At 36.9% G+C, this 27,819-nt stretch overlaps 2 protein-coding genes across 2 annotated transcripts; both read right to left on the bottom strand.

The window, feature by feature from the left end:
- Positions 1–8,391: 8,391 nt before the first annotated feature.
- LOC130723767 (heterogeneous nuclear ribonucleoprotein 1-like) lies at positions 8,392–10,064 on the bottom strand. The gene is made up of 2 exons (XM_057574896.1): positions 9,746–10,064; positions 8,392–9,627 (listed from the first exon to the last, which is right to left on the bottom strand). The coding sequence occupies exons 1-2, from the start codon at positions 9,977–9,979 to the stop codon at positions 8,761–8,763; spliced, it is 1,101 nt and encodes a 366-aa protein (XP_057430879.1). The 5' UTR covers positions 9,980–10,064; the 3' UTR covers positions 8,392–8,760.
- Positions 10,065–12,804: 2,740 nt separating this feature from the next.
- Positions 12,805–13,317, bottom strand: LOC130749003 (uncharacterized). Its single transcript, XM_057602260.1, has 2 exons — positions 13,181–13,317; positions 12,805–13,135 (listed from the first exon to the last, which is right to left on the bottom strand). Exons 1-2 carry the CDS (start codon positions 13,315–13,317, stop codon positions 12,805–12,807), a joined length of 468 nt encoding a protein of 155 aa, XP_057458243.1.
- Positions 13,318–27,819: the final 14,502 nt, after the last annotated feature.

Here is a 27,819-nt window from a genome sequence, read left to right as displayed (position 1 = left end):
CTTCCCCGCACAATGGTGCAAGTTTTGTTGCGGCCATTCCTAACAATGGTGCATTTTTCCTTGGTGTCCGGCGACTGCAACTTCGGCAACGACCACCATCTACACTATCTCACTCTATTTCACTAGAATCTTTGTGTTGTTGAAAATAGTTTGTTGTCTTTGAAATGTGTTGATCATGATGGAGGCGGAGGTTGGTAGTGCACAATAACAATGGTTTCAACTCTTTACCCTTTGGTTCCTTCTCTTCTCTGTGGCATTCTTGTTGAGAATTCAAGTGCGGAGTTGGAATCCCACATTTGTTAAGTATGGGTGAGGAGAAGAGTTTATACGAGATGTGACCCATAAACCTAATGTCTTAAGGTTTTGGGTTAAGATGTGGCGTTGAGATCTCTTGGTGTCTTGCTCCTCGGCCCATGGATTCCCCTGTCTCCCCCAACAAGTGGTTTCAGAGCCGATGGTTGGTGTACCCATGGTTACGACTCCTTGTGTCGATAGTCTTCCTAGCGGTGTAGCTAGGCGGCGGGTTCCGTTGACGCGGTGAAGCAAACGGCGGTACAAGAGTGGATAAGCTTCCTCGGAGGGGGCCATGATAATGTGGAGGTGACTCACACTTGAGGGAGAGATTGTTGAGAATTCAAGTGCGGAGTTGGAGTCCCACATTGGTTAAGTATGGGTGAAGAGAAGAGTTTATAAGAGATGTGACCCATAAACCTAATATATACCTTAAGGTTTTGGGTTAAGATGTGGCGTCGAGATCTCTTGGTGTCTTGCTGCTCGGCCCATGGGTTCCCCTGTCTCCCCCAACAATTCTCAATGACAATGGTGGCAATGCCAATATTCTCATTAGTTTTTCATTTTCCTAAATGGTATATTTATATCAAGCTTAAAGCTATAAGCTTAAGGGGGTGTGTTAGGATATTATAAATATATCTTATAATATTTTGGTCATATTTCAGAGTATTTTATCAGAACCTGACCTTATTTTATGTAACTTAGATTACTGCTTATATTTGTTTTCCTTATTTAATTAGGATTAGGGGTACGATAAATATGTATATAGATTGTATCTTTTAATCAATCAATGATTCACAGTTTTAACCCTAGCGCACTTTCGCTTCACTTTACTTCTCTTCTCTCTTTTTTCTGGTCACTCTTTTCTTTGCATTGTTTCTCTTAAAATACTATTAAGCTTTTGGGATAATTGATGATTAACATGCTATCAGAGGTTGTATGACTAAGTGGTCTAGAGTTCAATTATTGCCGCTCCCAATTTTTTTAATAAAAATTGAATTTCAGCACACGATTTGTGATGTTATGCATTTTCCACGCTTCAAGCCCCAAATCTTTTAAGTTTTTAGATTATTAATTAGTGATAAAAAACTAAAGCATAAAATGAAACCGTGAAATGAGAATTTGAACCAATGATGCTCTTATCCTTTCTTTTAATTTTTTATCCAAATAAAATTTATTGAATAGAAAAGAAGCCCCTATTTTTTGAGTTTTTGACAAAGGAAAAGAGGGCATGTCTAAAAGTGAAACACAACAATTAGCAGATTGCATGAAAAGCAATAAGTTAAACTGTAGAATATGATCGATGGTCAAAAAGCTAGCAAGTCTCTTAGAAAAAGATAGGAAAGTAAAAGATGTACCTCATCCTTTAACAGGGAAAAAAAAGTAAGATCCACTTCAATTTTATTGTTTTTCATTCTATCCACATAGATTAGTCAACAAATATGATTACAAATCTTATAATTGTGGACAACCTAAGCAAACAATCACAAACAAAAAGAGTTCTCACTAAGGACAACTTTGGAAAAAAGCACTACTCTTTGCGTATGAGCTGGATTTTAGTGCTAGCTAGCAAGTTGAAAACTTATGAAGAAAAAATTTCAGGGGGGGTTACTACATTGTTGCTTTAAAGACATTGAAAGGACTTGGCGATATGGAAATTAAAGAATGTAAATGAGGTAGGTGTGAATTCAAAATGAGTATAATTAAAGTTGAACATCAAGGCACCCAGAAAATAAAGATGATCAGCTAGCATGTTTCATTGGGGACAAAGGCATGGAGGCATAGGTCAAAATCAGCGACCCTTATTTAACTCCCTCGTGATCGAGCCAGTGAAATCCCATGGCCCCCATTTTGTCAAAAACACTTTGCATGATTGAGGGGGTATAGTATAGTAGTTGCTCTGTGACATCCTTGAATGAAGGTGCACCATGTTCATTCTTGTTTTTTAGTTTCATAATTATCTTTAAGGGAGGGATAATTTTAATCCCTCATGTTCTTTACAGATTTAATCCCTCAACTTTCCATTGTTGCAAAATTGAGTGCCTCTATTACTCTACTTAAAATTCTCAAGTTCTAATTTTTTAAGAAAACTCTTCACAAATTGAATTAGTTTAATGATTGCATATGTTATGTATTCTCGGTAAAGTCATTAATCAAAATATTAAATTTCAATAAAAATTAAAAAATCTCAATTTCTTACATCTTTTATCCCAAATATCCTACAAAATTAAACAATATTTCACAAATTTTCAAGTTTTAAAATTGTATCATATATTAAATACATCATAAATTTGAAAAGAAGTGTGCTGACACTTGAGACGGAAAATTAGTCTTACGGGTATTAGCGGTGGGAGTACCCAAATTAACATTGAAGATTTATTGATTACACATATGAAAATTGAGGAAAATATCTAATCACACACGATATAAACTAATTAATGGGACCAAAATGCAATGAAGCTCATGTTTCTTTTACATTTGAAATACCCAAATCTGAAACATTGCTTAAGAAAAAAAACACATGTAATACCTGAACAAATCACTGGATGCTTAGATTTGTTCTTGTATTTCTAACTAGACAACAAGAACTAGTTATTTATATAATCTACTTGTGCATCCCCACAAGGCTACAATATTGAGTGTTGCATCAAAAAAATAGACATGTATTATGTAAGAACAAAAACATTGCCCAAGTTTCCAAGTTGATATAACCTCTTTTTTTTCTTCTTCTTATATGTTTGGCTATTTTTCGAGTATTGATATGCATTAACTGATAGTTTAAATGCTGGAAGGTCCCCCACAAAACATATACAAATACAAAAATACAAACAGGGTGCGTGCATTGTACCAGAGATGGTCCCGGAAATAAACATGGTGAAGACTTATCTTATACAACAACTTGATTGATACTCCAAATTAAATGTCGTATTCTTCATTTATAGTACTGTAGGGGGACCTAGGTAACCCCCTTGTGAATGTTTTGTGATGAAACGAAAGAATAATGTCTGTTCCCTATGAACAAGCCATGTTTCATCGAGGGAAGCCTCAAATATTAATAGATATTATTGGCTCTTTCTTCGAAATCTCAATAATCCTCATTTGAATTTGGTCCTGTCCTTCTCAGGTGCAAGGTTCTCTGGAAATGGCAGTGGGAAATGGAGTATAACGTTTTTGCTTGCTATACAATATGAACATGCATCCATTAAGGCAGAAATTTCATACTGCGCGTTCTCTGTTTCCTTCCATGGAGATTTTGACGATATAAAAAACAGCTAGCTAGCTAGCTATACGTACTGTGAAAATAAATATACGACTACAAAATATGTAATCAGATAAATTAAACTATGAAAAAAAAGATAAGTTTGCTTACTAAAAAAAATGAAAAAAGAGAATTATCTAAATGACTCGTATAAAAACTTGGGTTCAATCCATGGACGGAAAGCCACACCAGTTTTTTTTTAATTGTACTATATTATTAGTGGTAACTCTTAATTAATACATAATAATAGTCATGAAGTCAGATAGAGATGACAAGAATGAAAGTAAATAAAGATTGTTATTTGTTGATATCTTGTATATAATTTTGGACTGTGTTAATATATTACATAGTTCATAATTGATTATTAAATTTATTTGATTTGTATGATTCGATTAATTATAGTGAATCTAATGACCTTGCATTTTGTTTGCCATGTTTTTTGTTTAAGAATGTCTCTAAATCCATGGGAGATCACTTTGTGACAGAGGGTGTTTGCCATCTAATCACCCTTGGACTGTGAACTATTCTATTTCCATGAGAAACTTTCTCTCATGGTTTTATCTATAATATTTCTCTTTTTTGAAAAAAAAATATTTTCAATATATTTTAGTCTATAATTTCTTTTATGTTTAGCCACAGTGATATATACGGTCTGGATCCGCCCCTGGTTCAATCACACTATCATATACTCATATATATGTGTGAACCAATGATATTTGAGAAAAGTGTCTAAAAAATTCAATTTATCTTAAATATCATTGATGTCTAAAAAATTCAATTTATCTTAAATATCATTGATCTACATACATAAAACTAAAATGATTTAACTCAATTTTTTTCATAGGTCATTTAAACAAACCAACCAAAAAATGTGGTAATATATAGGTAGGAAATATATATACTCGGGCATGTTTACATACCCAAGTTAACTTGTTATCATAATTTGCAGAAGTATAACATTTACTATTGTTTTTTTAATAATAACAAAAAAATACACATAATTTAGAATTTACTTTGAAAAAACAGTTCATCAATTTGTGCTAACTATTATACCAACTAATTACGTTAAAAAATTAATTATTTATATTTTATGAAAATGTTAAAAATAGTTAAATAATTTAACAATTAATGTTTTTATTTGGCTAAGTATATTCTACCCTCATATAACACAAAAGGAAAATAATGACTTCACATCTCATATAAAACAAATGGAGACATGATGAATAATGTAACAGAAAAAAAGGTAAAATAAAAAAAAGAGTGAATTAAAATAAATGAAAGAAAAAAATAGATATGAATGTATTAAAAGTGAATAAAATATAAATACTCAAGGAAGGAAAATATGAAGAGTTTATGGATTTTTCTAAACTAAATAGAGGGTTTTGACTTTTGTGTAAGACATGCATTATAGAATGAGGATTAAACTATTTTCATTAAACAAAAGAAAAAAGAAAAAGGGCGGGAATAGAAGAGCGAGGTGTCAACATCACGTATCTAAGTGAGAATCTTGTGCTTCTGACAATAATGCCTCGTGATCCGGTTCTCATTATTTACGTGGCAGCTAACGCCGTTTCTCTCCGTCGCCGCCGTAATCCCGCTCTTTTCTGCCTCATTTTCCGTCGGCGGTGTGACAGGGTCTATCATATATTCATATATATAAACCTACAATTTTGGTTAAAGCTTGTTTTGTCAAGTAGCAAAGAAAGAAATGATACAGCGAATACACGAGATGGAAAATAATGCAAAAGAATAAAATAATTTTGTGAAATTAACTTTATAAAAACTGTAATTATGTAAAAAAAACACAACATCTTTATAATTACCTAAAGTGAGATAGAAAGAGAGAAAAAATAAGTGATAGATGTGATATTAGATATTTGATGATACATAGAAGAGAGATATAAAATGTAAAATGATATATATGAAAAGGATCTTCTTTCTAGTGATTCTTTGAATAAAAATTTCCAATAGAGGAAAAAAATGATATGTATTTCACTCTGATATAATTTATCACCTTTTATCTAATTTTACTTTTATATAAGGTGTAACTTTTTCACATCCAATAAAAAATGTAACTAGGTGTCCACTGCCCATTTCAACTTTTCTCACAGTAGTCTTGACTAGATTTGAAAATTGTTACGGGTACAACTATCAAGTGTAGATATTTCAAGCGAAAAAGTAAACATTTTTTTTCTGGAAATGCGAAAAAGTAAACATAAAAGAAAAGAAATAAGCAATAAACTTAGTTTGTACCAAAAAAAAAAAGTAATAAACTTGGAGTAATGTAAGCATCACAACTATTAAGCATTGAACTATTTTATTAATTTTATTTAAGTGTGCAATCACTTTTAATGATTATGATGTTTACTCACAATTTTAGTAGACGTTTCATTTGTTCGCAGAGAAGAGAATTTCGCGGAATGCTTCCTCTATGTCGAATGTTGTTTGGGTGGAGGAAGGTTTTCTGGGTTTGAATGTCTTTCTGAGCTCTGATGTACTGGTTTCTATTCTTCTTAATTTATGATATTCAGTTATGTTCAAAAAAAAAGATGAGTTAAATCCATAAACGTAATATTTAACGTCTGTATACTTGTTTGATACGACATGTTTTCAAAAACTCTGTTCTCATTTTTAGTTTTAAAACTAAAAAACCAAAACAACTAAAAAATGTTTTTCGTTTCAGTTTTTAATTTTCAGGTATCAGTTTTCTAAATGTTGGAAAATATACCATTCAATTTGTTTTCTATTTCTGAAAACTATTTTAAAAAATTGTTTTTGAAAATTGTTCTAAAAACTGTAATCAAACATACCCTTATTGTTTCCCTTATTGTTTAATGCATGTGTGTTTGTAATCTTGGTGGTGGTCAACCATAACCCTTAAATTTGGGATGTCAAGCTGGGTTAGATTGTAAAATTCAAAATCCCAATATATTTTTGGCCCAATGAGAATTGATCCATTAGGCCAGTTTTGTTTTTTCATTTATCGTCGTTTTTTTCATAATTAATTTAGTCTAAAGTGACAGGTTTCATGCTATATTTCATTATACATTTTCAAGATGAACCATTTACTAAGCCTTTATCATAATTAGTTAAATCATAAGTGAGGGATTCGATACAATATTTTATTAAAATTTTAAGATGAACCAATTACATAAATTGGTCTCTTTTACTTCCAAAATATATACGTTGATTAACATTTGATATTATTTTTATTTTATTAACATGGTAACTTCAGTGTTTTTATACAACATTACATCTATATATTTTCATGGTTAAATGAATTTCATTATCATATTTTCTTTTCTGCACACAACTTGCAATGTGTTAATTTAGCATATTTATATAAAAAAAATGAAGTGGGGGTAGGTAGGCCTGTTTGGTTCCCTCAAAGGGCTAGGTTGAATTGTCAAATTGTCAAACAACAACTATTGTGGGTCAGCCCAGAACGATAATATAATGTCCTATAGTTATCAGCTTGAACGTGACAACTCTAACTTAAATGAATGGAAAGTTTAACACTTTGTTCCTTTTTATAGTCTCTTTAAGGTTCTAGGTTTCAACTTTCAACATAGGTATTGAGCAAAAATGTGTAATTTTTACGATTTTCTGAAAATAATTATCTAGTTTTCTATATACCTTATGCCTTTCATATTTTCCTAGGGAATAAAAATAAATACCTTATATCTTTCTTATAAATTTGAACTCCTTAATTTCACTATCTAAATTACAAATTATTTAAAGTTAATATTGGTAGCCTATTGAAAGTCGAGTCACCATTTTCGGTGATGAAAAAAATCAATGGTTTCAATTAAAAAACGTGGCATTAAGATGCCTAGTTCAGGCCAATCTTTCTGGAATGGAGGTCTTTTCAACTTTTACCAAGAATAATGGTTGTAATTAGATCCAAACCATAGAAGCACCAAACGGATTCCACGATCAAGCAGATGACTACATGTTCATCAGCTGATACAAATACGACAAATAGAAAGTAAAATAGTTCTTTACGTCCTTCAGAAAAAAATGCTTCCAGCCAAAAGTCAATGAGCTTTCAAAAATGTATGCACCTCAAAAACACCTGTTTAAATTTGAGTTCTCAGATTAAAATTTTAATTCAATTAGATACAACTTCCCCCACTTCGGAATCAGCACTTCCCTTAATCCATTGTCCATAGCTACGCTAGAATATATTTCAACCTAATGATAACAATCTATGCAGTTGAATTAAAGAACTACTAACAAACTCAACTAATAATGGCACCTCGTAGGTGAAGTCAAGTTAGTAAGTATAGTTTCTAATTATATATGTTCAAAGGCAGATGCATAGATTTGGCAGCACAAATTTCTTTTTTCTTTCTCACCAATAGCTAATTTACTATTTCTAGATGGAAAGTGCATTTATATCACGTGAAAATTTTACAGCTGTTCTATTACAATCTGGACAGCAAATACCAACCCAACATTGAATAGTGTAATAACTAGCTCAGTCTATCCATGTGAACATTAAAGGTTTTACTCCAGAAAAGCTAAAAAAAACACTATCATCTGGTGAATTTGATGTTAGTGACACTAGATAATCTTTATTTAACGAGATTTATGTAAATTCACCCATTAATAAAGAATGTGATGCAAAATGTGTAATTAGCATCTTTCTTATAACATAATGTGAATTAATACCACATTTAACCCACGGTGGTGTAACAGAGCAATCTGCTATCAGATAAGAAAAAGATGATGTTGAAATCCATGCATTTTTTTGACCAAATAAAAATCCATGCATTTTCATACACACATATTCATGAACTGATTGAATCTATGAAACAAATAATAAGCATTGCAACTAGTTAAAGCCTAGCAAAGAAAAAAATGCATTTTACTAAAGGTACAAACTACAAAGAACCCATGAAGCAACAGTATGTGATAGTGCAAGGGAAACAGAGCTACTGCAAACAAACCAAAGTGCACAAACTGTTAAAATGAGAAAAGAAAAGAAAAAAGGTTATGCATGAAATTATTTTACAGATGCCTGAATCCTCTACTGATAAAACTCCATAGCTACTCATGACAGGTTGCTAAATTATACATCTAAGACACATAGAAAGGTATCTTCACAAATTAGAACTAACAAGAATATACCAACCTTTCATAGACCAGAAGCAGCAGTTAGCAAGTATTTACCTAGATGAATTAAGGCCCGAGGACCATTACGTTTGTTAGCTAGAGATTTCACCATTGCTTCCTTTCAAACTTGAAGAGTCAACGTCCTGCTTAACCCCATCAGGTGCTGTCAAACTGCCTGGAACAAATCCATTGGCATTAAAAGGTTGATCAAACTTCATATTTGTTGCATACCCAGGAACGCCATTGTACCCCAAAGTTACAGCACCGCTACCTACTATCCCAACCCTACCACCACCCACATATGCAAAGGACGGCGATGCACTAGCATAAGGCACCTGAGGACCAGTTACCATTTGCCCATACCAAAAGTTCCTATAAGCATCAGATGGAACTGCATATCCATTCCCAACATACCCACCCATAGTGTACCAGCTACCGTACGTGTCTGATCCATATGGATATACTCCATCACTATTATACCAAGGCAAAGGACCATAGCCAGGAACCATGTTCCTAGGACTATAATGAGGTGAACTTTTCGCGCCTCCTCTTTCACTCTTATACCTTAACCCATTGAAACCATCATAACCAGGGTTCCCCTCTTTCGGAACAGCCCTCTTGACCTCCACCTGTCTACCATTCAAATCATGAAAACTCCTCATCATAACATTCTGCACCGACTCCTCCGAATCGAAAGTAATGAACCCAAACCCCCTCGGCCGACGAGTCACACTGTCCTGCATCACCACTACATCTGTTACCCTACCATACCTCTCAAAGTAATTCTTAAACTCCACCTCAGATATAGTAGCAGGCAAACCTCCCACAAAAATCTTCTTAGTCCTAATATAGTCATTGCTACAGTCATAACTACTATAATTACTTCCCCCTCTATTATTCTGAAATTGGTTATGCTGTAGTTGCTGTTCACTTCTGGGTATTGCTTTTTTCACTTCTACCTATACACACAACCAAACAGAACTAACAATAAATCAAAATTTCCCAAAAATTTCAACAAGATTCAATTTTTACCGAGTGAAACAGTGCGAAATTGAAGGGAAAATGAGGGGAACGAACCGTTTTTCCAAGTATGACATGGGTATCTTGAAGGGCTCTGTGAGCTGCAGAGAGATCGAAGAAGGTGACGAAGCCAAAACCTCTAGGGCTTCGAGTGGTGCGGTCAATGGAAATGGTGGAATCGGAGACATTACCGTACTTGGTGAAGTGGTGTTTGAGAATTTCTTCGGTGGTGTCGCGGGAAATGCCTCCTACAAAGAGCTTGGCTCTATCAGAATCCATCTTCCAATTCATGGTTACTGTACAAAACCCTAAATCCCCAATTTCACTCTCAAAAACACCCACTTTCCCTTTTTCTACAATCACTTTTGACCTTCACTCGCTCCTAAATTAACTCCTCTCTCACAACATCATTCATTGTACATCAAATGGAAATGGATTTCTTTTCGGCCCCAAATAAGCCCATTTACCCTTTTGTACACCTCACTATCAATTTTAACTTCGAGGCCCTTCTACCAAAAAAAACTCTTTGTGGCCCAAACTTCTTTGGGTGTTAAATTTAAGGCTTAAAAGCACTTTTGGTCCCTCACGAATGTGATATGTTCAAACATGGTCCCTAAACTTAAAAAATAGCATTTTGAGTCCCCACGTTTTCCTCCGTCAACAAAATCGGTCCCTCCGTCCAAAAACTAACGTTTTATCCTATGTGGCACATTTTAATTGGCATGGATGCTTATTAGGAGAGATTATCCTGTGTGGTAGTTTTTTTTTTTTTAAAAAAAAATTGCATCAGTTTCATCATCTTCTTCATATGCATCCTCCTCCTTCTTCATCGTTCTTCCATCTTCATTATCATGAAAGATCAAAACCTAGAAGTGATCGAGAGAGTTTGGAGACGACTAAGGAAGAAGATGCCTTCTTCAAAACCCAGATTCGACTTCTTCTTCCTTAGTGTGTGGGTGTGTGGCTTAGGTTGTAAATCAGATTCGTCATTCCTTCACCGGATCTGAAATCTCCTCCTCCTCCTTCGTGCCATGCCCCCACCAAAAAGCTCAAACGTCAAACTGAAAACCTCCAAACCCCATACCTTCGTCCTGCCACCTTCAACACTAAAAACTAGAGAGTAAGGAAAGTGAGTGAAGCATGCCCTTTTTCTCCCCTTCTTCCTTTCCCAAATTTCTGGGCGATTTCTTCTCCAAGTTCGATCAAATTTCTGGGCGATTTGGGGGTTAGGATTCATCATCATTTTCACAATATATTGCTGCTGGGTCTGGGTTGAAGAAGGTGATTCGCATTTGAAGAAAATTTTGGGGATGGTTTGTGTTTCAAGTTCAACCCATTTTATTATGTTTTTGTTTGATGAAGAAGAGCACCTAACCTAAGCTTGGAAAGAGCAAATTTGGACAGTTGGAGGAAAGAGAAACCGTTTTGTTGGTGAGAACGAGAAACCAGATCTTACTAGGGAGATTTTTCCCAATCCTCTGTTTTCGATGGTAAACATTTCTTGATTCTGAGGGCTTTGCATAAATGAATTGGTTAAGTGTTATTTTGGAACATTGTAGAATATGATTTTCAGATGAATCTGAATGATAATGGAGTTTTCTGGGATTTTTGGTTTAAAGATAGAGAAAGTGATGAATGTGATGGAAGAAGAAGATGAAGATGAGGTATTTGCTGGGTTTCTTCATGGTTTTTTATTTTTCAATTATTGTTTTGGATTAAATTACATAATTGTCCCTAAAACCATTAATTTTTTAACGGAAGGACTAATTTTGTTGACGGATGGTAACGTGGGGGACTCGGAATGCTATTTTTAAAGTTTAGGGACCATGTTTGCACACATCACATTCGTGGGGGACCAAAATTGCTTTTAAGCCTAAATTTAATATCCCATCCATACATTTTAATCCCAAAACTACCTCTCATCCTTTTCTTCTCACTGAGGCTTTGTTTGGTAGAGAAGAGAGATAGAGAAGAGAGAGTGGAGAAGAGAGAAGATGAGTAGAGAGAAATAAGTATAAAATATAGTATATTTGATATGATAGAGATATAGGAGAGCGAAATGAGAAAGAATGATGTGAAATCTCTCTCATTTCTGTTGGTTAAATAGAAAGAGAGAAGAGAGAGGGTTACTATTCTATAAAATGACATATTACACTAAATGTAAAATATTAAAACTCAATTATAGTTATATTTCGTTTAAAAATATTTATATGAAATATTTATTATAGAATAATTTGTATGATATTTATTATAAATATATATTTTAATTAATTCTTTAAAATATATTTTATGATATTTTTTGTATTGTATAATAGACAAAGTTTGAATGGAATTAAATTGAAATGTAAAAAAAAAAAAAAAAAACAGTTGAACAGTTCAAGAAATGTGTAAAGAGGGGTATAAATGGAACAAAGAAGAAAATGGCTCTCCTATCTTCAATCTCTTCTCAAAATGGAGAGACTCCAAAAAGTAGACATGACCCGCCATTTTACTCCCTCTCTCCCCTCTCTTTAATCAAACCAAACAAGACTACTTTATAATCTCCACTTTAACTCTCTCTACTCTATCTCTCTCTCTCACCATTCCACCTTCTACCAAACAACTCCTAAGACATTCACACTTCATTCTCCTTCACTTTCATTCCTCACCCCCACACCATACACTTTCCCTTTCTCTTCTTTTCTCCTCTTCATTCTACTTGACTTTCCTCCCTCACCATCCAACAATTTCCCATTCATTTAATTCTTCGTCTTTTCTTCATTTTCATCTTCATCTTCTTCAACATTGTGTTGTGTTTCATGAATCATTTTCATTTTAATTTTCCACCATTGTTGTTGTTGCACTCTACTTCCAGGTCCGATTGGGATCTGAGTCAATGGGACTCCCCAAAGGAATAGGTACATGATGCACTATGCTTGAAAGGTGGACAAATAATCATTGAGAATGAGCATATGACTCTACTAGATATGAGTTATCTTATTACAACATGTTTGTGAATGATTAATGATCAAATCAGTCTCAAGTGGTTTTGATTCAAATATGAGGTATTATATTACAACAAGGTTTCAAGTGGTTTTTTTTTTGCTACAGAGGAAAATTAGGCGAACACTAAGAAACTACGTCGTAGCGTCTAAGTACAATAACTCAAAGACAGCAGTTGGTGGTTGACGCCATATCTGATACGGTGTCCCTTCCCGTGCCGCCTTTCGGGCGAAGAAATCTGTTGTGTTGTTCTGTTCCCTTGGCAAAGAGTTGAGCTTTATCTGCCACTCCCGCTGAAACCATGCCCTGACATCCAGAATTGCGTCACGATCCCAGAAGGAGTCCGCCACAACTGGAGCTTGTAGGATGTTTACGACCTGGAGACAATCCGACTCGTGGCTCAAGCTGCGTATTCCCATCTCCCACGCGAGGCTCAGCCCAAGTTCCACAGCCCATAATTCTGCCCTGAACGCAGAGCCATGTCAGCAACTTTTCGAGACTGCAGCGCACCAAGACCCGTCAGGAGCAAGAAGCACAGCGGCTCCCCCCATCATGCCAGTGGACGGGTTCCAGCTACCATCAACTTTGAGGCAGTAAATGTGGTCTGCACTGGTGCTATTCTCCCTACCCGCGAGGTCCTTGTCCATCGCTACACGCCATGTCGAAGCATCCAACAGCACCTTACGGGTAACCTGGTTGAGATGCCATTCCTCGTCGCCAAAAACAAAATTGTTTCGCCATTTTCCAGTTCCACCAGCAAACAGAGACCTCTAAACCACACTCCCGTCGCTGAAGAAGATTCTCGAGCCACTGATCAAACGTAAGGCCACCGTCGATGTCTGGTAGAACAGCACGAAATTGGTTCCAGAGTAGACGGGATTGTGAGCAACCTCGGAACACATGCTCCACATCTTCAATCTCTGCATTGCAGCGTGGACAATTGGCATGAGCGCTCAAGTGGTTCCTTCTCCATTTCTCATTCGCTGGTAGCGCTCTCTTGCAAGCCAACCGTAGGAAAAAGCGAACTTTTTCCAGGACTTTGCAACGCCAGATTCGCTTCCAAGGGCCAAGATTCATATCAGAGAAACCTGCCAGAAAGTCATAGGCTGTGCTGGTGCTATAACGGCCATCAGCTGATTCTGTCCATCTCACACTATCCCGTCCCGACGGTGCCAACGGAACCTGAACAACAAGAATTTCATATTTCACATTCTCTGGAAGCATAATGGATAACAAATTCAAGTGCCATTGTCCTGCTTCCCACACGTCTGAGATTCTGAAAACAGTATCAACTATATTGACAAAGGGAACCTTATCACACAGCTTGCCGGTGCGAAGCCAATTATCATACCATAATGAGGATGCTCCATTGCCAAGTCTTGGTCCATACGCATGTCTAACATGGTCTTTGGCTCGCATTATTCCACGCCAAATATAAGAGTCCCCTGCTTTGTATACACCATCGAAGGCCATGTTTCTGTTAAGATATTTCTGAGTCATAGCTATCACCCAAGGCTTGCCTCTATCATGAAGAAGGTCCTCCACAAGTTTACCAAGCATAGCAATGTTGTTGAGACGGGTGCTGCGGAGGCCTAAGCCACCATTCTGCTTCGGACCAGTTATCTCTTCCCAAGGTACTAAATTCCAGCTTCTAGTGTTATCTCCCTTTCCCCAAATACAATTTCGAATCCTTTTGTCAACAAAATCACAGACAGCCTCTGGAAGCCATAACGCTTGCATAGTGTAAACTGGGAGGGAGGTCAACACTGATTTGGCTAAACAAAGGCGACCAGCTTTGTTCAAGAGCCGATTTTTCCACGTTGCCAACCTTGAGTTTACTTTTTCCATGATAGGCGCAAACTCATGCTTTGTCACTCTACCCTTAAGAAGTGGGCTACCAAGATATTTACCCAGATTAGCTGCTCGCTTGATGCCCATCATTTCAGAGAAGTTCCTCTGAGTGGACTGATCAATGTCTTAGAGCAAAACATCCTTGATTTCTCAAGATTGACCCTCATACCAGAAGCATCACAGAAGTCCTTCAGAGTGTCGGCGACCACCTGCATTTGCTTCTTTGTAGCTTAGCAAAAAAGGAGAACATCATTAGCAAAGAATAAATGCGAAATACCTATGCCTCCCTTTGAAATTCCGATCGGTTTCCAACTTCCCTCCGCTACTGATTTCTGAATCTGAATGGCCAACCTTTCCATACAAAGGACAAATAGATATGGGGAGAGAGGATCGCTTTGCCGAAGACCTCGTTGCGGAGTGAAATGAGGTAATTTGGACCCATTCCAAAGAATAGATATAGATGCAGATTGAACTCCCCACATGATTAAATCCACAATAGATGGGAGAAATCCAAAGTCATAGAGAGTGGCTCTAAGAAAGTCCCAATTGACCCGATCATAGGCCTTCTCGAGATCAATTTTTCAGAGCTACTAGACTGCCACCTCTCTTGTGAGTGTGAAGAGTGTGCATAACTTCCTGTGCTAGTACAATGTTATCTTTCGTGCCCCTACCTGGGATGAAGCTACCCTGAAGAGGCCCTACCAAATCAGCAAGAAGTGGTCTAAACCTGTTTACCAGCACTTTTGTAATAATTTTGTATGCCACATTGCAAAGGCTGATTGGTCTGAGGTCTTTGAAACGAAGAGGGTTATCCACCTTGGGAATGAGGACAATGAGAGTCTCTAGAAGGGAAGCATCTGCATGTCCTGTATTGAAAGCTTGATCCACCATCAGATGCAGATCAGTGCCTAGAATATGCCAATATTGCTTATAAAAGAACGCTTGAAAGCCATCGGCTCCAGGCGCTTTGTATGGGCTCATAGACATTACAGCTTGCCGGACTTCCTCCAAGGAGACCCTTTGAACTAAACCCTCTCTACTTTCCAGAGAAAGAGTGGGGGTGCTATTCTCCATGATAGTATTTCTGCGTACCTGCATGTCATTAGCAAACAAATTAGTAAAAAACTGTCGTGCCTCCGTTTTCAGGGTCTCCTCATTTGTACACCACACATTATCTCCTACAAACATGCCATGAATCATATTGCGCTTCCTCCTTATGATTGTTTGTGTGTGGAAAAATTTAGTGTTTCTGTCGCCAAGCTTAACCCACTTCTCCCTGGATTTTTGGTACCACATCATCTCTTCCTATAATAGAATTTGTTCATATTCCTGGCGCAAGGTTCTTTCTAGGCGTAGAGTAGATTCATATGGGCAAACTTTAAGCTCCGCCTGCAGGCCCTGTAAACGTCGCTCTACTCGTTTCCTCCTCAAATTGATGCTACCAAACACCTCTTTATTGAAGTTTAAGGATGCCTCACGTACATTATGGAGTTTGCCCACCATGGAATCTGGAGGCCGGTTCCAAGTGTCACGAACAAGTGGTTCAAAGGACGGATGCGTTGCCCATGCTACTTGGAATCGGAAAGGTCGTGCTCCACCATTACCCAAACGTACAATACATCTCAAGAGAACAGGACAATGGTCAGAATACACACGTGCCAAGTGCTCCACATATGCTTCCGGAAAAAGGTGTCTCCACGAGATGTCTCCCAACGCCCTATCCAGTCGCTTAGCTGTGTCGCGACTTCCGTTCAGAGTACGTTGCCAGGTAAATTTTTGACCTGTGAACCCTAGATCAATGAGTTCACATTCCTCCATCATCCCTAGCATTCTCATTGCTCTTGCCTCAGAGAAGTCGCCACCCACAACCTCACTAGGGGCACCTATTTCATTAAAATCCCCTATGGCTACCCAAGGATCCAGTGTTCGCTGTCTTAGAGTTCTCATATGATTTTATAGTGCCTCCTGCCTTGTTGGATTTGGACTTGCGTAGACAAAAGAGCAATTCCACTTACGCAGTCCTTGACAAATGGAAATTGTAACAACATGTGCATGTATGTCAACAGTTTGAAACACAAGTGAGCTTGATGCAGAAGCAAGGACCCATATTCCTCCACTGTGTTCAGTCGCTTCCGCTGCGCAAACCAACTCATAACCCACACTTCTCCAAAATGATGCAACTCTTGCAAACTGGCAATGTGTCTCCAAAACTGCAAAAATAGTAGGATGAAAGGATTTAATCAAATCCCTCACCCTTCTCTGACCACGAGCACCAACTGCTCCTCTAATATTCCAAGTAATAATATTCAGATTATCACTATCCATAAACACAGTAGTTGGTGTGGTCCCCGCAACCATGAGGCTATGTTTCTGTTGTTTTAGGATTGGCACCACTCTGTTGTCCTGAGTCAAAGGTAGACAAATTACCAATGTCCTCCTCACCTAATATTCTGTAACGGCTTCCAGTCTGTTGTTGCAAAGGCAGAGTTGACGTCGTGCCATCCTGAAGTGTATAAACTGGTGTCGTTCCATGCATATGCACCCTGGGTCCCATCAATGATGGATTTTGGACGCTAGGGCTAGCCGCTGACATGCCTCCATTCAAGGTATCAGATTTTTTGATTAGAGCATTAAGAGACTGACTTGGTGGGTCCCTTCGTACTCTTTTCTTTCCATTAATGCCAGTCGCACCATTACTGTGGGTCTTTGTGGTAACACCTGCATTAAATACTAATGATTGGGTTGTTCCCTTTTCCACCGTTTTTGATTTCGTTGCTACAATCACGGGCATAGATCCCTTCTTCCCTTGACCACGATTTGATTGGCCATTAATTTCTCTATTTTTGTTTGAATTCTTTCTTCTTTTGTCAATTATCAGCCACTCCCCATGAGTCGTTACGGGTGTTTGAATCTGCTTGTTAACAGGCCCGGGAATTCCTCCCCCTTCCACGCTCATTGACCCCATAGCATTGATTGTTTGGGGCGTTTCTGGTTGACCAATTTCGGCCATGTTCATCTGTTCTCCCGCAACCATCGACGTCAGGTTTGGCTGCACCGCCACTCCACCAGAAACGGCAACAGGTGCTGGCGCATCTACAGGGATTGGGGGTAGCTGTGGATTAGTGCAATTCCTAGCAAGGTGCCCGTAACATCCACAGTGGGAGCACAGAAGATGGAGTCCTTCATATTCAACATTGTACCATGTCCCTCTTAACCCTACCATGCCAATAACTGGTTGATCAAGATCTATCTCTACAGAGATACGAGCGAATCTGCCACGCTGCATATCCACCGTGTTTGTGTCTACTCGGATCGGCTCGCCCACCCCAGAGGCTAAAGTCATGAGAATGCTTTCATCATAGAACTGAAACCCTAACCCGGGGATGCGTATCCACACCATTGTGGTGTTGATCTTAGTGTTCTCTGCAACAAAGTCAGGATTCCATGGCTTGACGGAGAGATAGTGATCAAATATCATCCACGGGGCTCCGGCCATCGCCTTGTCCTGATCCCCATCCAGATCAAACTTCACCAAAAAATACCCATGATGAATGTCTTTCACCTCAAAGCCACCCACCGGCTTCCACATTTGCTTCAGTTTCACACAAAGGATGCCATAACCTATCCGTTTGCCCAACAACTTGACCACCAAGCACTGCTCGAATGGCTTGCAGATTGTCGAGTAAATCGCGTCATCCGTGAAATCAAAATATGGGAATAGACAGCTGCCTCCCAATTGATTCCTCTTCATGACTCCATCCTTCACTAGGTTGCGAACCTCCTTCCTGTTGCCCGCAGTAGCACCAAGCATCTTCTCTTTGAACGTCGCCTTCCTTCCAGTCTCTTCTGGTGGCTTTGGCGTTGGCCGGTCACCGGAGATCATACCTTCCATGCTCTCACTCTCAACTTCCATACAGAATTTCAATTCGGTTTCAAGTGGTTTTGATTCAAATATTAATTCTTGGAAATTTGAATTTCTTCTCACTTCGAGGAATTCTACATTCTATGAATGGTTAATGATCAAATTAGTCACCAATTTTTATAAGTGAGTTCAATTATAGTCCTTTGGCGGAAAAGTAACGTTTAGTGGTGGTAAACTGAGAGAAAGCTCTACCCAAATATAATGAGATTCTAATGTAGAGAAGATAATATTTTTAAAATGTCCAAACAATATAAAAAAGTTACCAGTGTAACTTTAGATCTTCTTACTTTACAACAATGCATATAAAATTTCAGAATTCATTTATGACATAAATGTTTAAAAGATATCATACACTTACAGGAAAACAACATGCATTTGCACATACATGGACTATGAGGTGTTAACATATCAAATGTTGCTAACTCTAACTAACAAGGTTAACAACATCTAAATGCTAGAAGAGTCGGAAACTGATTATGTGGATTATATAGATGCTTGTTGGAGGAAATATCAGGAATCTCGCAACTGAATTGCAGATAAGTCCAAGAAAATGTTGTGGGAAATCCGTGTAGGAGTACTAAAGCAATTTCAAATATTATCTCATATATGTTACATATAAATGTTTGAAGGATGTAATACACTTCCTCCTAGCTCTGATCCCCATCTGACAATTTCGACTTTGGACTTTTCTCCTCTGAATGCATTTCTAAAATCTACGGAAGATGCAGTATGAGAAATAAACAATGATTTAGGTTAAACAATTAACAATAAGAATTGAAATTTCTTAGAATATTATCGCGAATGAGATTTTTTCTGAAAAATAAGCAACAGAATCATGCATCCATACTTGAGGTTAGGGCTTAGAAAATTACAACAATATCCGTCAAAAGAGGAAAACCAACCATATATTAAGGGAAAAATAGAGTTGCACATGCTGTGTGAGGTATTTGCCCAACCTAACTTATCAGAAAAAGTTTTTCTGTTAGCTAGTGGTTATTAATAGTAGTATCTTATCTTATACAAAGAGATGTAATGACTAATGAGAATTCATTTCTTCCTCGTTATCTCAAAGGGTCTCTCCATTATGCATTGTTGTTTAGGCCGTGTATTGGATTTGTTTACCTAAAACATATTTTTTACAATAATAATAGGAATTTTATTGATCAAATGGATAAATAAAAAAATAAAAGTATTCATCTCCATTTCCCAAAACCAGTAGGTACCCACCATTCTTTTATGCAGGAGTGCATGCTGGACTGTGTTTCGCTGGTATGAAGACAGAAATGTAGGATTTCAAGTGGTGATACATTGATGGTGTTAATAATATGAAGACATGAATGATGCTTGTTTATTGAGGCATTTGTATTGTTTTGGCGTTGATATGTATTTAAATTTGGGATTATTGTGTGGTTAATGGATGATTTTGGGACTTGATAGTTTGTTGTTAGAAGGGTGGTATCATGGGCGTAATGATTGTCTTTAGTTGGGTGAGAGATTTTAGAGGTTATGTTTTGGTTGGCTTGCTTGTGAATGTGGTACTTTTATTCCTTCATTAGGATTTTTCCCATTAGGTTTTTCCTAGTAAGATTTTAATGAGGCTCATTCACTTGTAGTGTTCACCAAATGGGAGGTTTTGGGTCTATCATTTGTGAGAGGATTATTCTGTGTAAGTTCATTTCATTCAATCAATATTATTCAGTTTTGGAAAAAAAATTCAGAATTCATTTATGACATGAATGTTTAAAGGATGTCATACACTTCTTCCTTAATCCAATCCACATCCGATAATTTCAACTTTGTTCCTCCTCTGAACGCTTTTCTAAAACCTACGGAAGATGCAGTATGAGGATTAAACAATGATTTAGGTTAAACAATTAACAATAGGAATTCAAATTATAATTTACCTCTAGAATATTCTCACGAGTGGTACCGTTGTGGTATTGTGGGGTTTGAATCGATGGGTGGCTCTTTTTTTTCTTCTGGTTTGGGTGTTGTCTTATTCTTAAAAACTAGGTCGAGAATTTCTTTTATGTAGGTGTGAATGTTGGACTGTGTTTCGCTGGTATGAAGACAGAAATGTGGGATTTCAAGTAGCGATACATTGAAGGAGTTAATAATATTAAGACATGAATGAGGCTTGTTTATTGAGGCATTTATATTTTTTTGGCGTTGATATGTATTTAAATTTGGGATTGTTGTGTGGTAACTGTATGATTTTGCGACTTGTTAGTTTGTTGTTAGAAGGGTGATTTCATGGGTGTAATTGTTGTCTTTAGTTGTGTGAGACGTTTTAGAGGTTATGTTTTGGTTGACTTGCTTGTGAATGTAGTACTTTTATTCCTTCACAAAGATTTTTCTCATTGAATTTTTCCTATTAAGGTTTTAATGAGGCTCATTCACTTGTAGTGTTCACCAAATGAGAGGTTTTGGGTCTATCCATTGTAAGAGGATTGTTCTCTGTAAGTTCATTTCATTCAATCAATATTATTCAGTTTCTGAAAAAAAATTCAGAATTCATTTTTGGCATGAATGTTTGAAGGATGTCATACACTTCCTCCTTAATCCAATCCCCATCCGATAATTTCAACTTTTGTCCTCCTCTGAACGCTTTTCTAAAACCTACGAAAGATGTAGTATGAGGATTAAACAATGATTTAGGTTAAGCAATTAACAATAGGAATTGAAATTACAATTCACCTCTAAAATATTCTCACGAGTGGTACCGTTGTGGCATTGTGGGGTTTGAATCGATGGGTGACTCTTTTTTTTCTTCTGGTTTAGGTGTTGTCTTATTCTGAAAAACTAGGTCGAGAATTTCTTTTATGCAGGTGTGCATGCTGGACTTTGTTTCGTTGGTATGAAGACAGAAATGTGGGATTTCAAGTAGCGATACATTGAATGAGTTAATAATATTAAGACATGAATGAGACTTGTTTATTGAGTCATTTATATTGTTTTGCCGTTGATATGTATTTAAATTTGGGATTGTTGTGTGGTTACTGTATGATTTTGGGACTTGTTAGTTTGTGCTTAGAAGGGTGATATCATGGGTGTAATTGTTGTCTTTAGTTGGGACTTGACAGTTATTTGTAGAGAATAACTGATGGTAGATCTGCAGTTTTAGTTTAAAAGTATATTTAATAATAGGAAACTGCTTGTTGGCAGTTATTGTAAAAAATAACTGATGTGTGTTCTGTATCAGGGTATAGTTCCTGCATTCATCAAAAATTAGTTTACAGAGGACTAAAATCATTTTTTAAATTTTAAGACCAAGAGGTGATGAATCTATCAAAGTATAACATGCTGCAAGCTTGCCTACACTTCATAATGAGATCCGCAACCAAGTAGAAAGGGGAGAGTTCAAGTTACAACAAACTAATTGAATTCATAAAATCCTAAAGTCAGCAAAAACAACAACACATTGTCACAGTCACAGGCCTACATCCTTAGTGATGATTGATACTTATCATTTTTTCTTCTTTTCAGCAATCCTTAGCGACCTCCTCATTTCCGTCTTAGGTTTCTCAAGCTGAACATCCATAGGTGGCTCGGGTGAAGGATTTGTCTCCACAGTTAGTGTTGTTGTCTTCGAGTGTAAGACTTGGTGAAGTCTGTCTGACTTGTGCTAGAAGCTAGGTTCCTAGAAGGATTTGACTCCGGCATAGGTGCCTCTACTACATTCCCACACCATTGGCATGGGGTTATCTGAAAACATGACAGAAAAAAATTGAATAAATGAATATATGATAGGTATCAGAGATTGTAAGGAAGAAACACTGGTGAAGTCTTTCTGACTTGTGCTAGAAGCTAGGTTCCTATCAATATTTTTTTTTGGAGAAACCAAATTTTATATAAATATAGAACCAAAGTACAAACAGAAACACAAGGAACAAGATACAATACAAACCAACAACAGAAACTAGAAGCAGACACGAAAAACTAAACAAAATCTAAGAAGAAACAAAACAGAACAAATAAAAAGACAAGACACATGAAGAACAGCAGCTGCACAACGAACCCAGGCCAAGAAGCAGACGTCAAAGCCAATATACTTTTATAATAGTTAGTTATGCATGAAATGAGTGCAAAAAAACTGTACCTGAGAGGCTTCGATTGTTTCCAAAACCTGTCCAAAATCCTTCTTCCGTTGAGGACCAAACTTTTGGATTGGAGAATCAGAAAATTTTACCAATACCTTTGGCTGTATTGGTTTTACTCTTTCATATATAATAGCCTAAAATTATTGTCAAATATCAATAGCGGGGAAAAAATGATATGAGAAATATCAAAAATTAAAAAAGAAATTGAACATTAAACTGAAATTATTACTAGCTCTAGAACGGAAGCACACGCCTTAAAGACGAGCTGCTGATCCATCGCAGACCCTGAACTCTTGAGATCCGTGAGAGCTTCACATATGTTCTCAAAAATTGCTTTTGCCCAATTAACTTGGGCAAAAGCGTCTAAATCCTCTACTATGCTCCAAAATGAAGTGCGGGGCCATTTTGGATTCGTTGAGCATAGGAGAAACTGCTCGATGACGAAATAAGAGAACAACTTTATGAAGTTGGATCGGCTTGCCTCATCACTAATAGGCATATTTTCCAAATGACTCACAATATCTGCTGCTGTGATTTTGTTTCCATTCGGTTTATTTTCGCTTTGGAGGTCAGAAAGAAACTTGGGGATTTTTGATGAAGTAGGGGGTACGTAATCAGTCCCGGTATTATTTATACCAAGGACATTTGCAACCTCTTGGGTCCAAAAACGGAATGACACATTGTTATTTAAGATAAAGATTGTATGGTCCGGGTCATACAATTTACTAAATTGTGAGATGAGAGTTGCAGAACTCTCTTTGTCATGTTTAATTTGTGCTAACATAGAAAAAATAGAGTTCCTTAATATATCTATTTTTTCAGTAGACAATTTAAGCTTGGCAAGCTTTTTTAAGCTTGAAGCAAGCTTAACTGGTTGTCTCTGAGTTTTATCCTACAAAAGAAAGATAATTAAATTCAGTCCCTCAATAAAACCCTATGAGTTCAGGCAGATACAGCAAGTGAGTGATTCATACATAACAATATAGCATAGTGGTTTAACAAACACTATGAATTATCAGAATTTTGTAACTTGTCACTCACAAAAGACATGGAATTTGAATATGATTCCTACACCAGACCATATTTCAGTTGAAAAAAGCAAGGGCTTTATGAATTCAGAAAATCAAGTAAAGAAATGATTACAACAGATTAAGAAGAGATTGCACATTCATCTTTACCTTTGTTTTTTCCTTTCTGGTCTAATTTCAAATAGATTCGAGAAGGATGTGACTTGGTCCAAAGTAACTGTTTTTCATTCGAGAAGCAAGATGCAGATGCAAGAAACCAGAAAACAGCAAGATGCGATCCTTCTTATATATATAGTTTTAGGGAGAATCGGGTTATTGTTGTTGTTATTAGTATATTGTGGACAGAGAACATTCTCTGTATGAGAGACTCTAGTCTCTAGGACGACACGTAAATTGTTGTATGTATGTTCTGTGTGTTCTGTGTAGTACCATATTTCATTAGTTAACTTTAGGTGTTCTATTAATTGGTCCGACCTGCCGGATACAGAGGAGGAAAACTGCAACCAGCAAAGTGAATCATTAACAATGGCTAAGGTGTGTGGATTCTTTGGAGGATAAATTCATGGAAATGAAGAGGAATTTTGATGAAAGGATGTCCAATGTGGAGGAGAAAATAGAAACTTTGAAGGAAAGTCTCTTGTCTTAAATTAGAAAGACTTCGGGCAAGGGCAATGAAGATGAACAGGGGAGTTATAGCAGAATGGAGAAGAGTTCCAATAGTAAGAGAGAAGATTCTGATCAAGGGGAATTAATGAATATCGTATGGCTGTTAAGAATGTGGAACTGCCATCTTTTTGTGGAGAAGACCCTGTTGGATGGATCACAAGGGCTGAAACATACTTTGAAGTTCAAAATATTTCAGAGGAAGTGAAGATCAAGTTGGCCAAACTAAGTATGGAGGGGTCTACCATCCACTGGTTTAATTTGATGCGGAAGACTGAGAATCCTCTTACTTGGGAAAAACTCAAGAGGACAATGGTGGCCAGATTCGGTGGAAAATCCATATGAAGAACTAACTGAATTGAAGCAAATCGGATGTGTAGATGAATACATTGAGGTTTTTGAATTTCTCTCCTCCCAAGTAAACAAATTACCCGAAGAACAGTATTTAGGCTATTTTCTTGGAGGCTTACAACCAAACATCAAACGCAGGGTCCATACATTCAAGCCAAAGACCCGCCTGCAAGCTATGGAGTTAGCACGGGATATAGAAGCAGAAACTACTGAAACTACTACAATAGTAAGTGACTATAGTTTTCTACCTAAATATTGGCAGAAGAGCAGCGTTGGAAAGAATCCGAAATGGAGTTTGGAGATGAAAGAAGGAGAAAATGTTTCAGTTACGTCTTCTACCAAACCAAACAACATTTGGATGGGAAATAACCGTGATAATTCAGAGTCAAAGGTTTCAGGTTTCACACAAACTAAAGGTATTGCTTCATCTTCAAGTTCTGTAGTAACGATAAATGGAGAAGATCAAAGGAACTCAGTAGAGAAGGGTAGAAACCTACGCCATTTATCTTATCAAGAATTAATGGAAAGGAAGTCGAAGGGGTTATGTTTTCGATGTGGTGACAAATTTCATCCTCTTCATCAATGCAAGGATAAGCAGTTAAGATTGGTGATCTTAGGAGATAATGAAGATTTGAATGAAGAAGGAGAAGTGGTTGCAATAGAAGTTGATGAATACAACAAAAAATGACCTTTAGAATGCAATGCTTTGGGGGTAATTGGAAGTTCAAGCAACACTCTTTCAGAAGTGAAAACATTCAGTATAGGAGGAAGACTTAAAGGAGTTCCTATAGTTGTTGTAATTCAGGTTCCTTGTAGTACAAATGTCCTGCACGATGCTGGGACAATAGGTTCGACAATCGCTTAACGATAAAACAGAACTTAAACCAGAAACAATAACACACAAGAATTGTTAACCCAGTTCAGTGAAAACTTTCACCTACGTCTGGAGGGTTTGCACCCAAATAAAGGAAATCCACTATCTCAAGATTCAGGAATTACAGACACTCATGAACACAACAGTTCATAGTTCACTTCCTAATCTATCCAGTGTATTTCTACTTAGAATCTCAACCTAAGTATGAGAGCCCCTCTTACTTTCTCTCAATCACTGCCGCAGTGATTGGTGAACACAATAAACAATCAAAGTTTGAATGCAATCAAACACACAGAACCCTACTTTGCTTTATAGAATCAGTGAGCAAAGATGATTCACAACTAACAAAGGACAAAACACAATCACAAATCCTAAAACACTTGATCTCTCTCAATAGCTTTGGTGGTCTTTATGTTTTAGGTCTTCATCCTTTTATAGACTTCAGCAGCGGTAGCATGGGCTCTAGGGTTAGCATGGGCTGAAGTAACAGATTGCAGCAACAGCAATTCAAAACGCAATATTGATAGATTTTGTTTACTTATTGCACAAGTAAAGATAGAAACCAATCTTTTAACAAAGATTGTTTCAACAAATAACAACCCATAAATAAAACTCTTATGGAATAGCTACTTGATCCCCAAATAACACATAAAACATATTTGCAACAAATCTTCAGAGGGCCCACAACAGAAACTCAAGCTGAGGACTGATGCCCTAGCTTCACGAAATCAGATGACAAGGCATCTGCTTCGACAATCGGTTGTTTTTACAAAATGCAAGACAACATGTACCAACAGTTGTATTGATTGATAGTGGAGCAAGTCACAATTTCATCAATCCACATATGACTTCAGCCTTGGAATTGGAGGTGAATTTTTCGAAGAAGTTAGGAGTGAAGCTTGGTGGTGGTCATAGAGGGCTGACAAAAGGGAAGTGTTCTGGTCTGATAATGCAATTAGGGGGAATCAATATCACCATACATGCATATGTCTTGGATCTTGGAGATGTGGATATGATTCTAGGGGTAACATGGCTGGAAACATTGGGTAAGGTGTTGGTGGATTGGAAGGAAAAATCTATGACCTTCAATTACAAGGGTAGTGTAGTCAAGCTGCAGGGCACAACTGAATTAACAAAAGTGCAGAAAAAAGGATGTATTGGTAGTAATACAGCCTCCTATGAATTAGAGCTGCCACCTACATTGTGGGCCCACGAAATTTTCCATGCTTCTTTACTCAAGAAGACTATTGGATCTTATACAGCAGAACAACTTCCAACAGGTTTGGAGCTTCAGTTAGATGATGAGGTACCGCCGGACAAAATACTTGACAACCAAGACAACAAGAAGGCAAGGAAAAAAATCAAACAATTTTTAGTACAATGGAAGGGAATGTCAACTAAATATGCAAATTGGATAGAAGACATTATCTTGAAGAACCAATATCCTGCATTCAGCCTTCAGGACAAGGCTGTATTTTCAGGGGGAGGAAATGATGGGAATGGGTCAGATTAACTGCTGGATGACAGTTATTTGTAGAGAATAACTAATGGTAGATCTGCAGTTTTAGTTTAAAAGTGTATTTAATAATAGAAAACTGCTTGTTGGCAGTTATTGTAGAAAGTAACTGAGTAACTGATGTGTGTCCAGTATCAGGGATATATATATATATATATATATATATATAGTTTTAGGGAGAATAGGGTTATTGTTGTTGTTGTTAGTAGATTGTGGACAGATAACATTCTCTGTAGGAGAGACTCTAGTCTCTAGGACAGCAAGTAAATTGTTGTATGTATGTTCTGTGTGTTATGTGTAGTACCATATTTCATCAGTTAACTTCTAGTGTTCTATCATACTTTTATTCCTTATTAAGGATTTTTCCCATTGAATTTTTACTATTAAGGTTTTAATGATGCTCATTCACTTGTAGTGTTCACCAAATGAGAGGTTTTGGGTTTATCCTTTGTGAGAGGATTGTTCTCTGTAAGTTCATTTCATTCAATCAATATTATTCAGTTTTCGAAAAAAAAAATTCAGAATTCATTTATAGCATGAATGTTTGAAGAATGTCATACACTTCCTCCTTTTTCCAATCACCATCCGATAATTTCAACTTTGGTCCTCCTCCGAACGCTTTTCTAAAACCTATGGAAGATGCAGTATGAGGATTAAACAATGATTTAGGTTAAACAATTAACAATAGGAATTGAAATTACAATTCACCTCTAGAATATTCTCACGAGTGATATTTTTTCGAAAAATAAGCAATGGAATCTTGCATCCATACTTTAAGGTTAGAGCCTAAAAACAATTACAACAATATCCTTCGAAAGGGTAAAACCAACCATATATTAAGGAA

This window comes from Lotus japonicus, chromosome 1 (genome assembly GCF_012489685.1).
Source record: "Lotus japonicus ecotype B-129 chromosome 1, LjGifu_v1.2".
Classification (NCBI taxonomy): Eukaryota; Viridiplantae; Streptophyta; class Magnoliopsida; order Fabales; family Fabaceae; genus Lotus; species Lotus japonicus.
Note: the sequence above shows the minus strand (reverse complement) of the source record. Positions and strands in the feature narration are given on the sequence as shown.

What these genes read in the sequence shown, in the direction of transcription:
- LOC130723767 (XM_057574896.1), bottom strand. Translation starts at nt 9,979, where the DNA reads ATGAATTGGAAGATGGATTCTGATAGAGCCAAGCTCTTTGTAGGAGGC. An exon ending in ATGTCATACTTGGAAAAACG is followed by an intron (nt 9,628 to 9,745) that starts GTTCGTTCCCCT and finishes TTGTGTGTATAG; the next exon opens with GTAGAAGTGAAAAAAGCAAT.
- LOC130749003 (XM_057602260.1), bottom strand. Translation starts at nt 13,317, where the DNA reads ATGGACAAGGACCTCGCGGGTAGGGAGAATAGCACCAGTGCAGACCAC. An exon ending in CTTGCTCCTGACGGGTCTTG is followed by an intron (nt 13,136 to 13,180) that starts GTGCGCTGCAGT and finishes CTCTGCGTTCAG; the next exon opens with GGCAGAATTATGGGCTGTGG.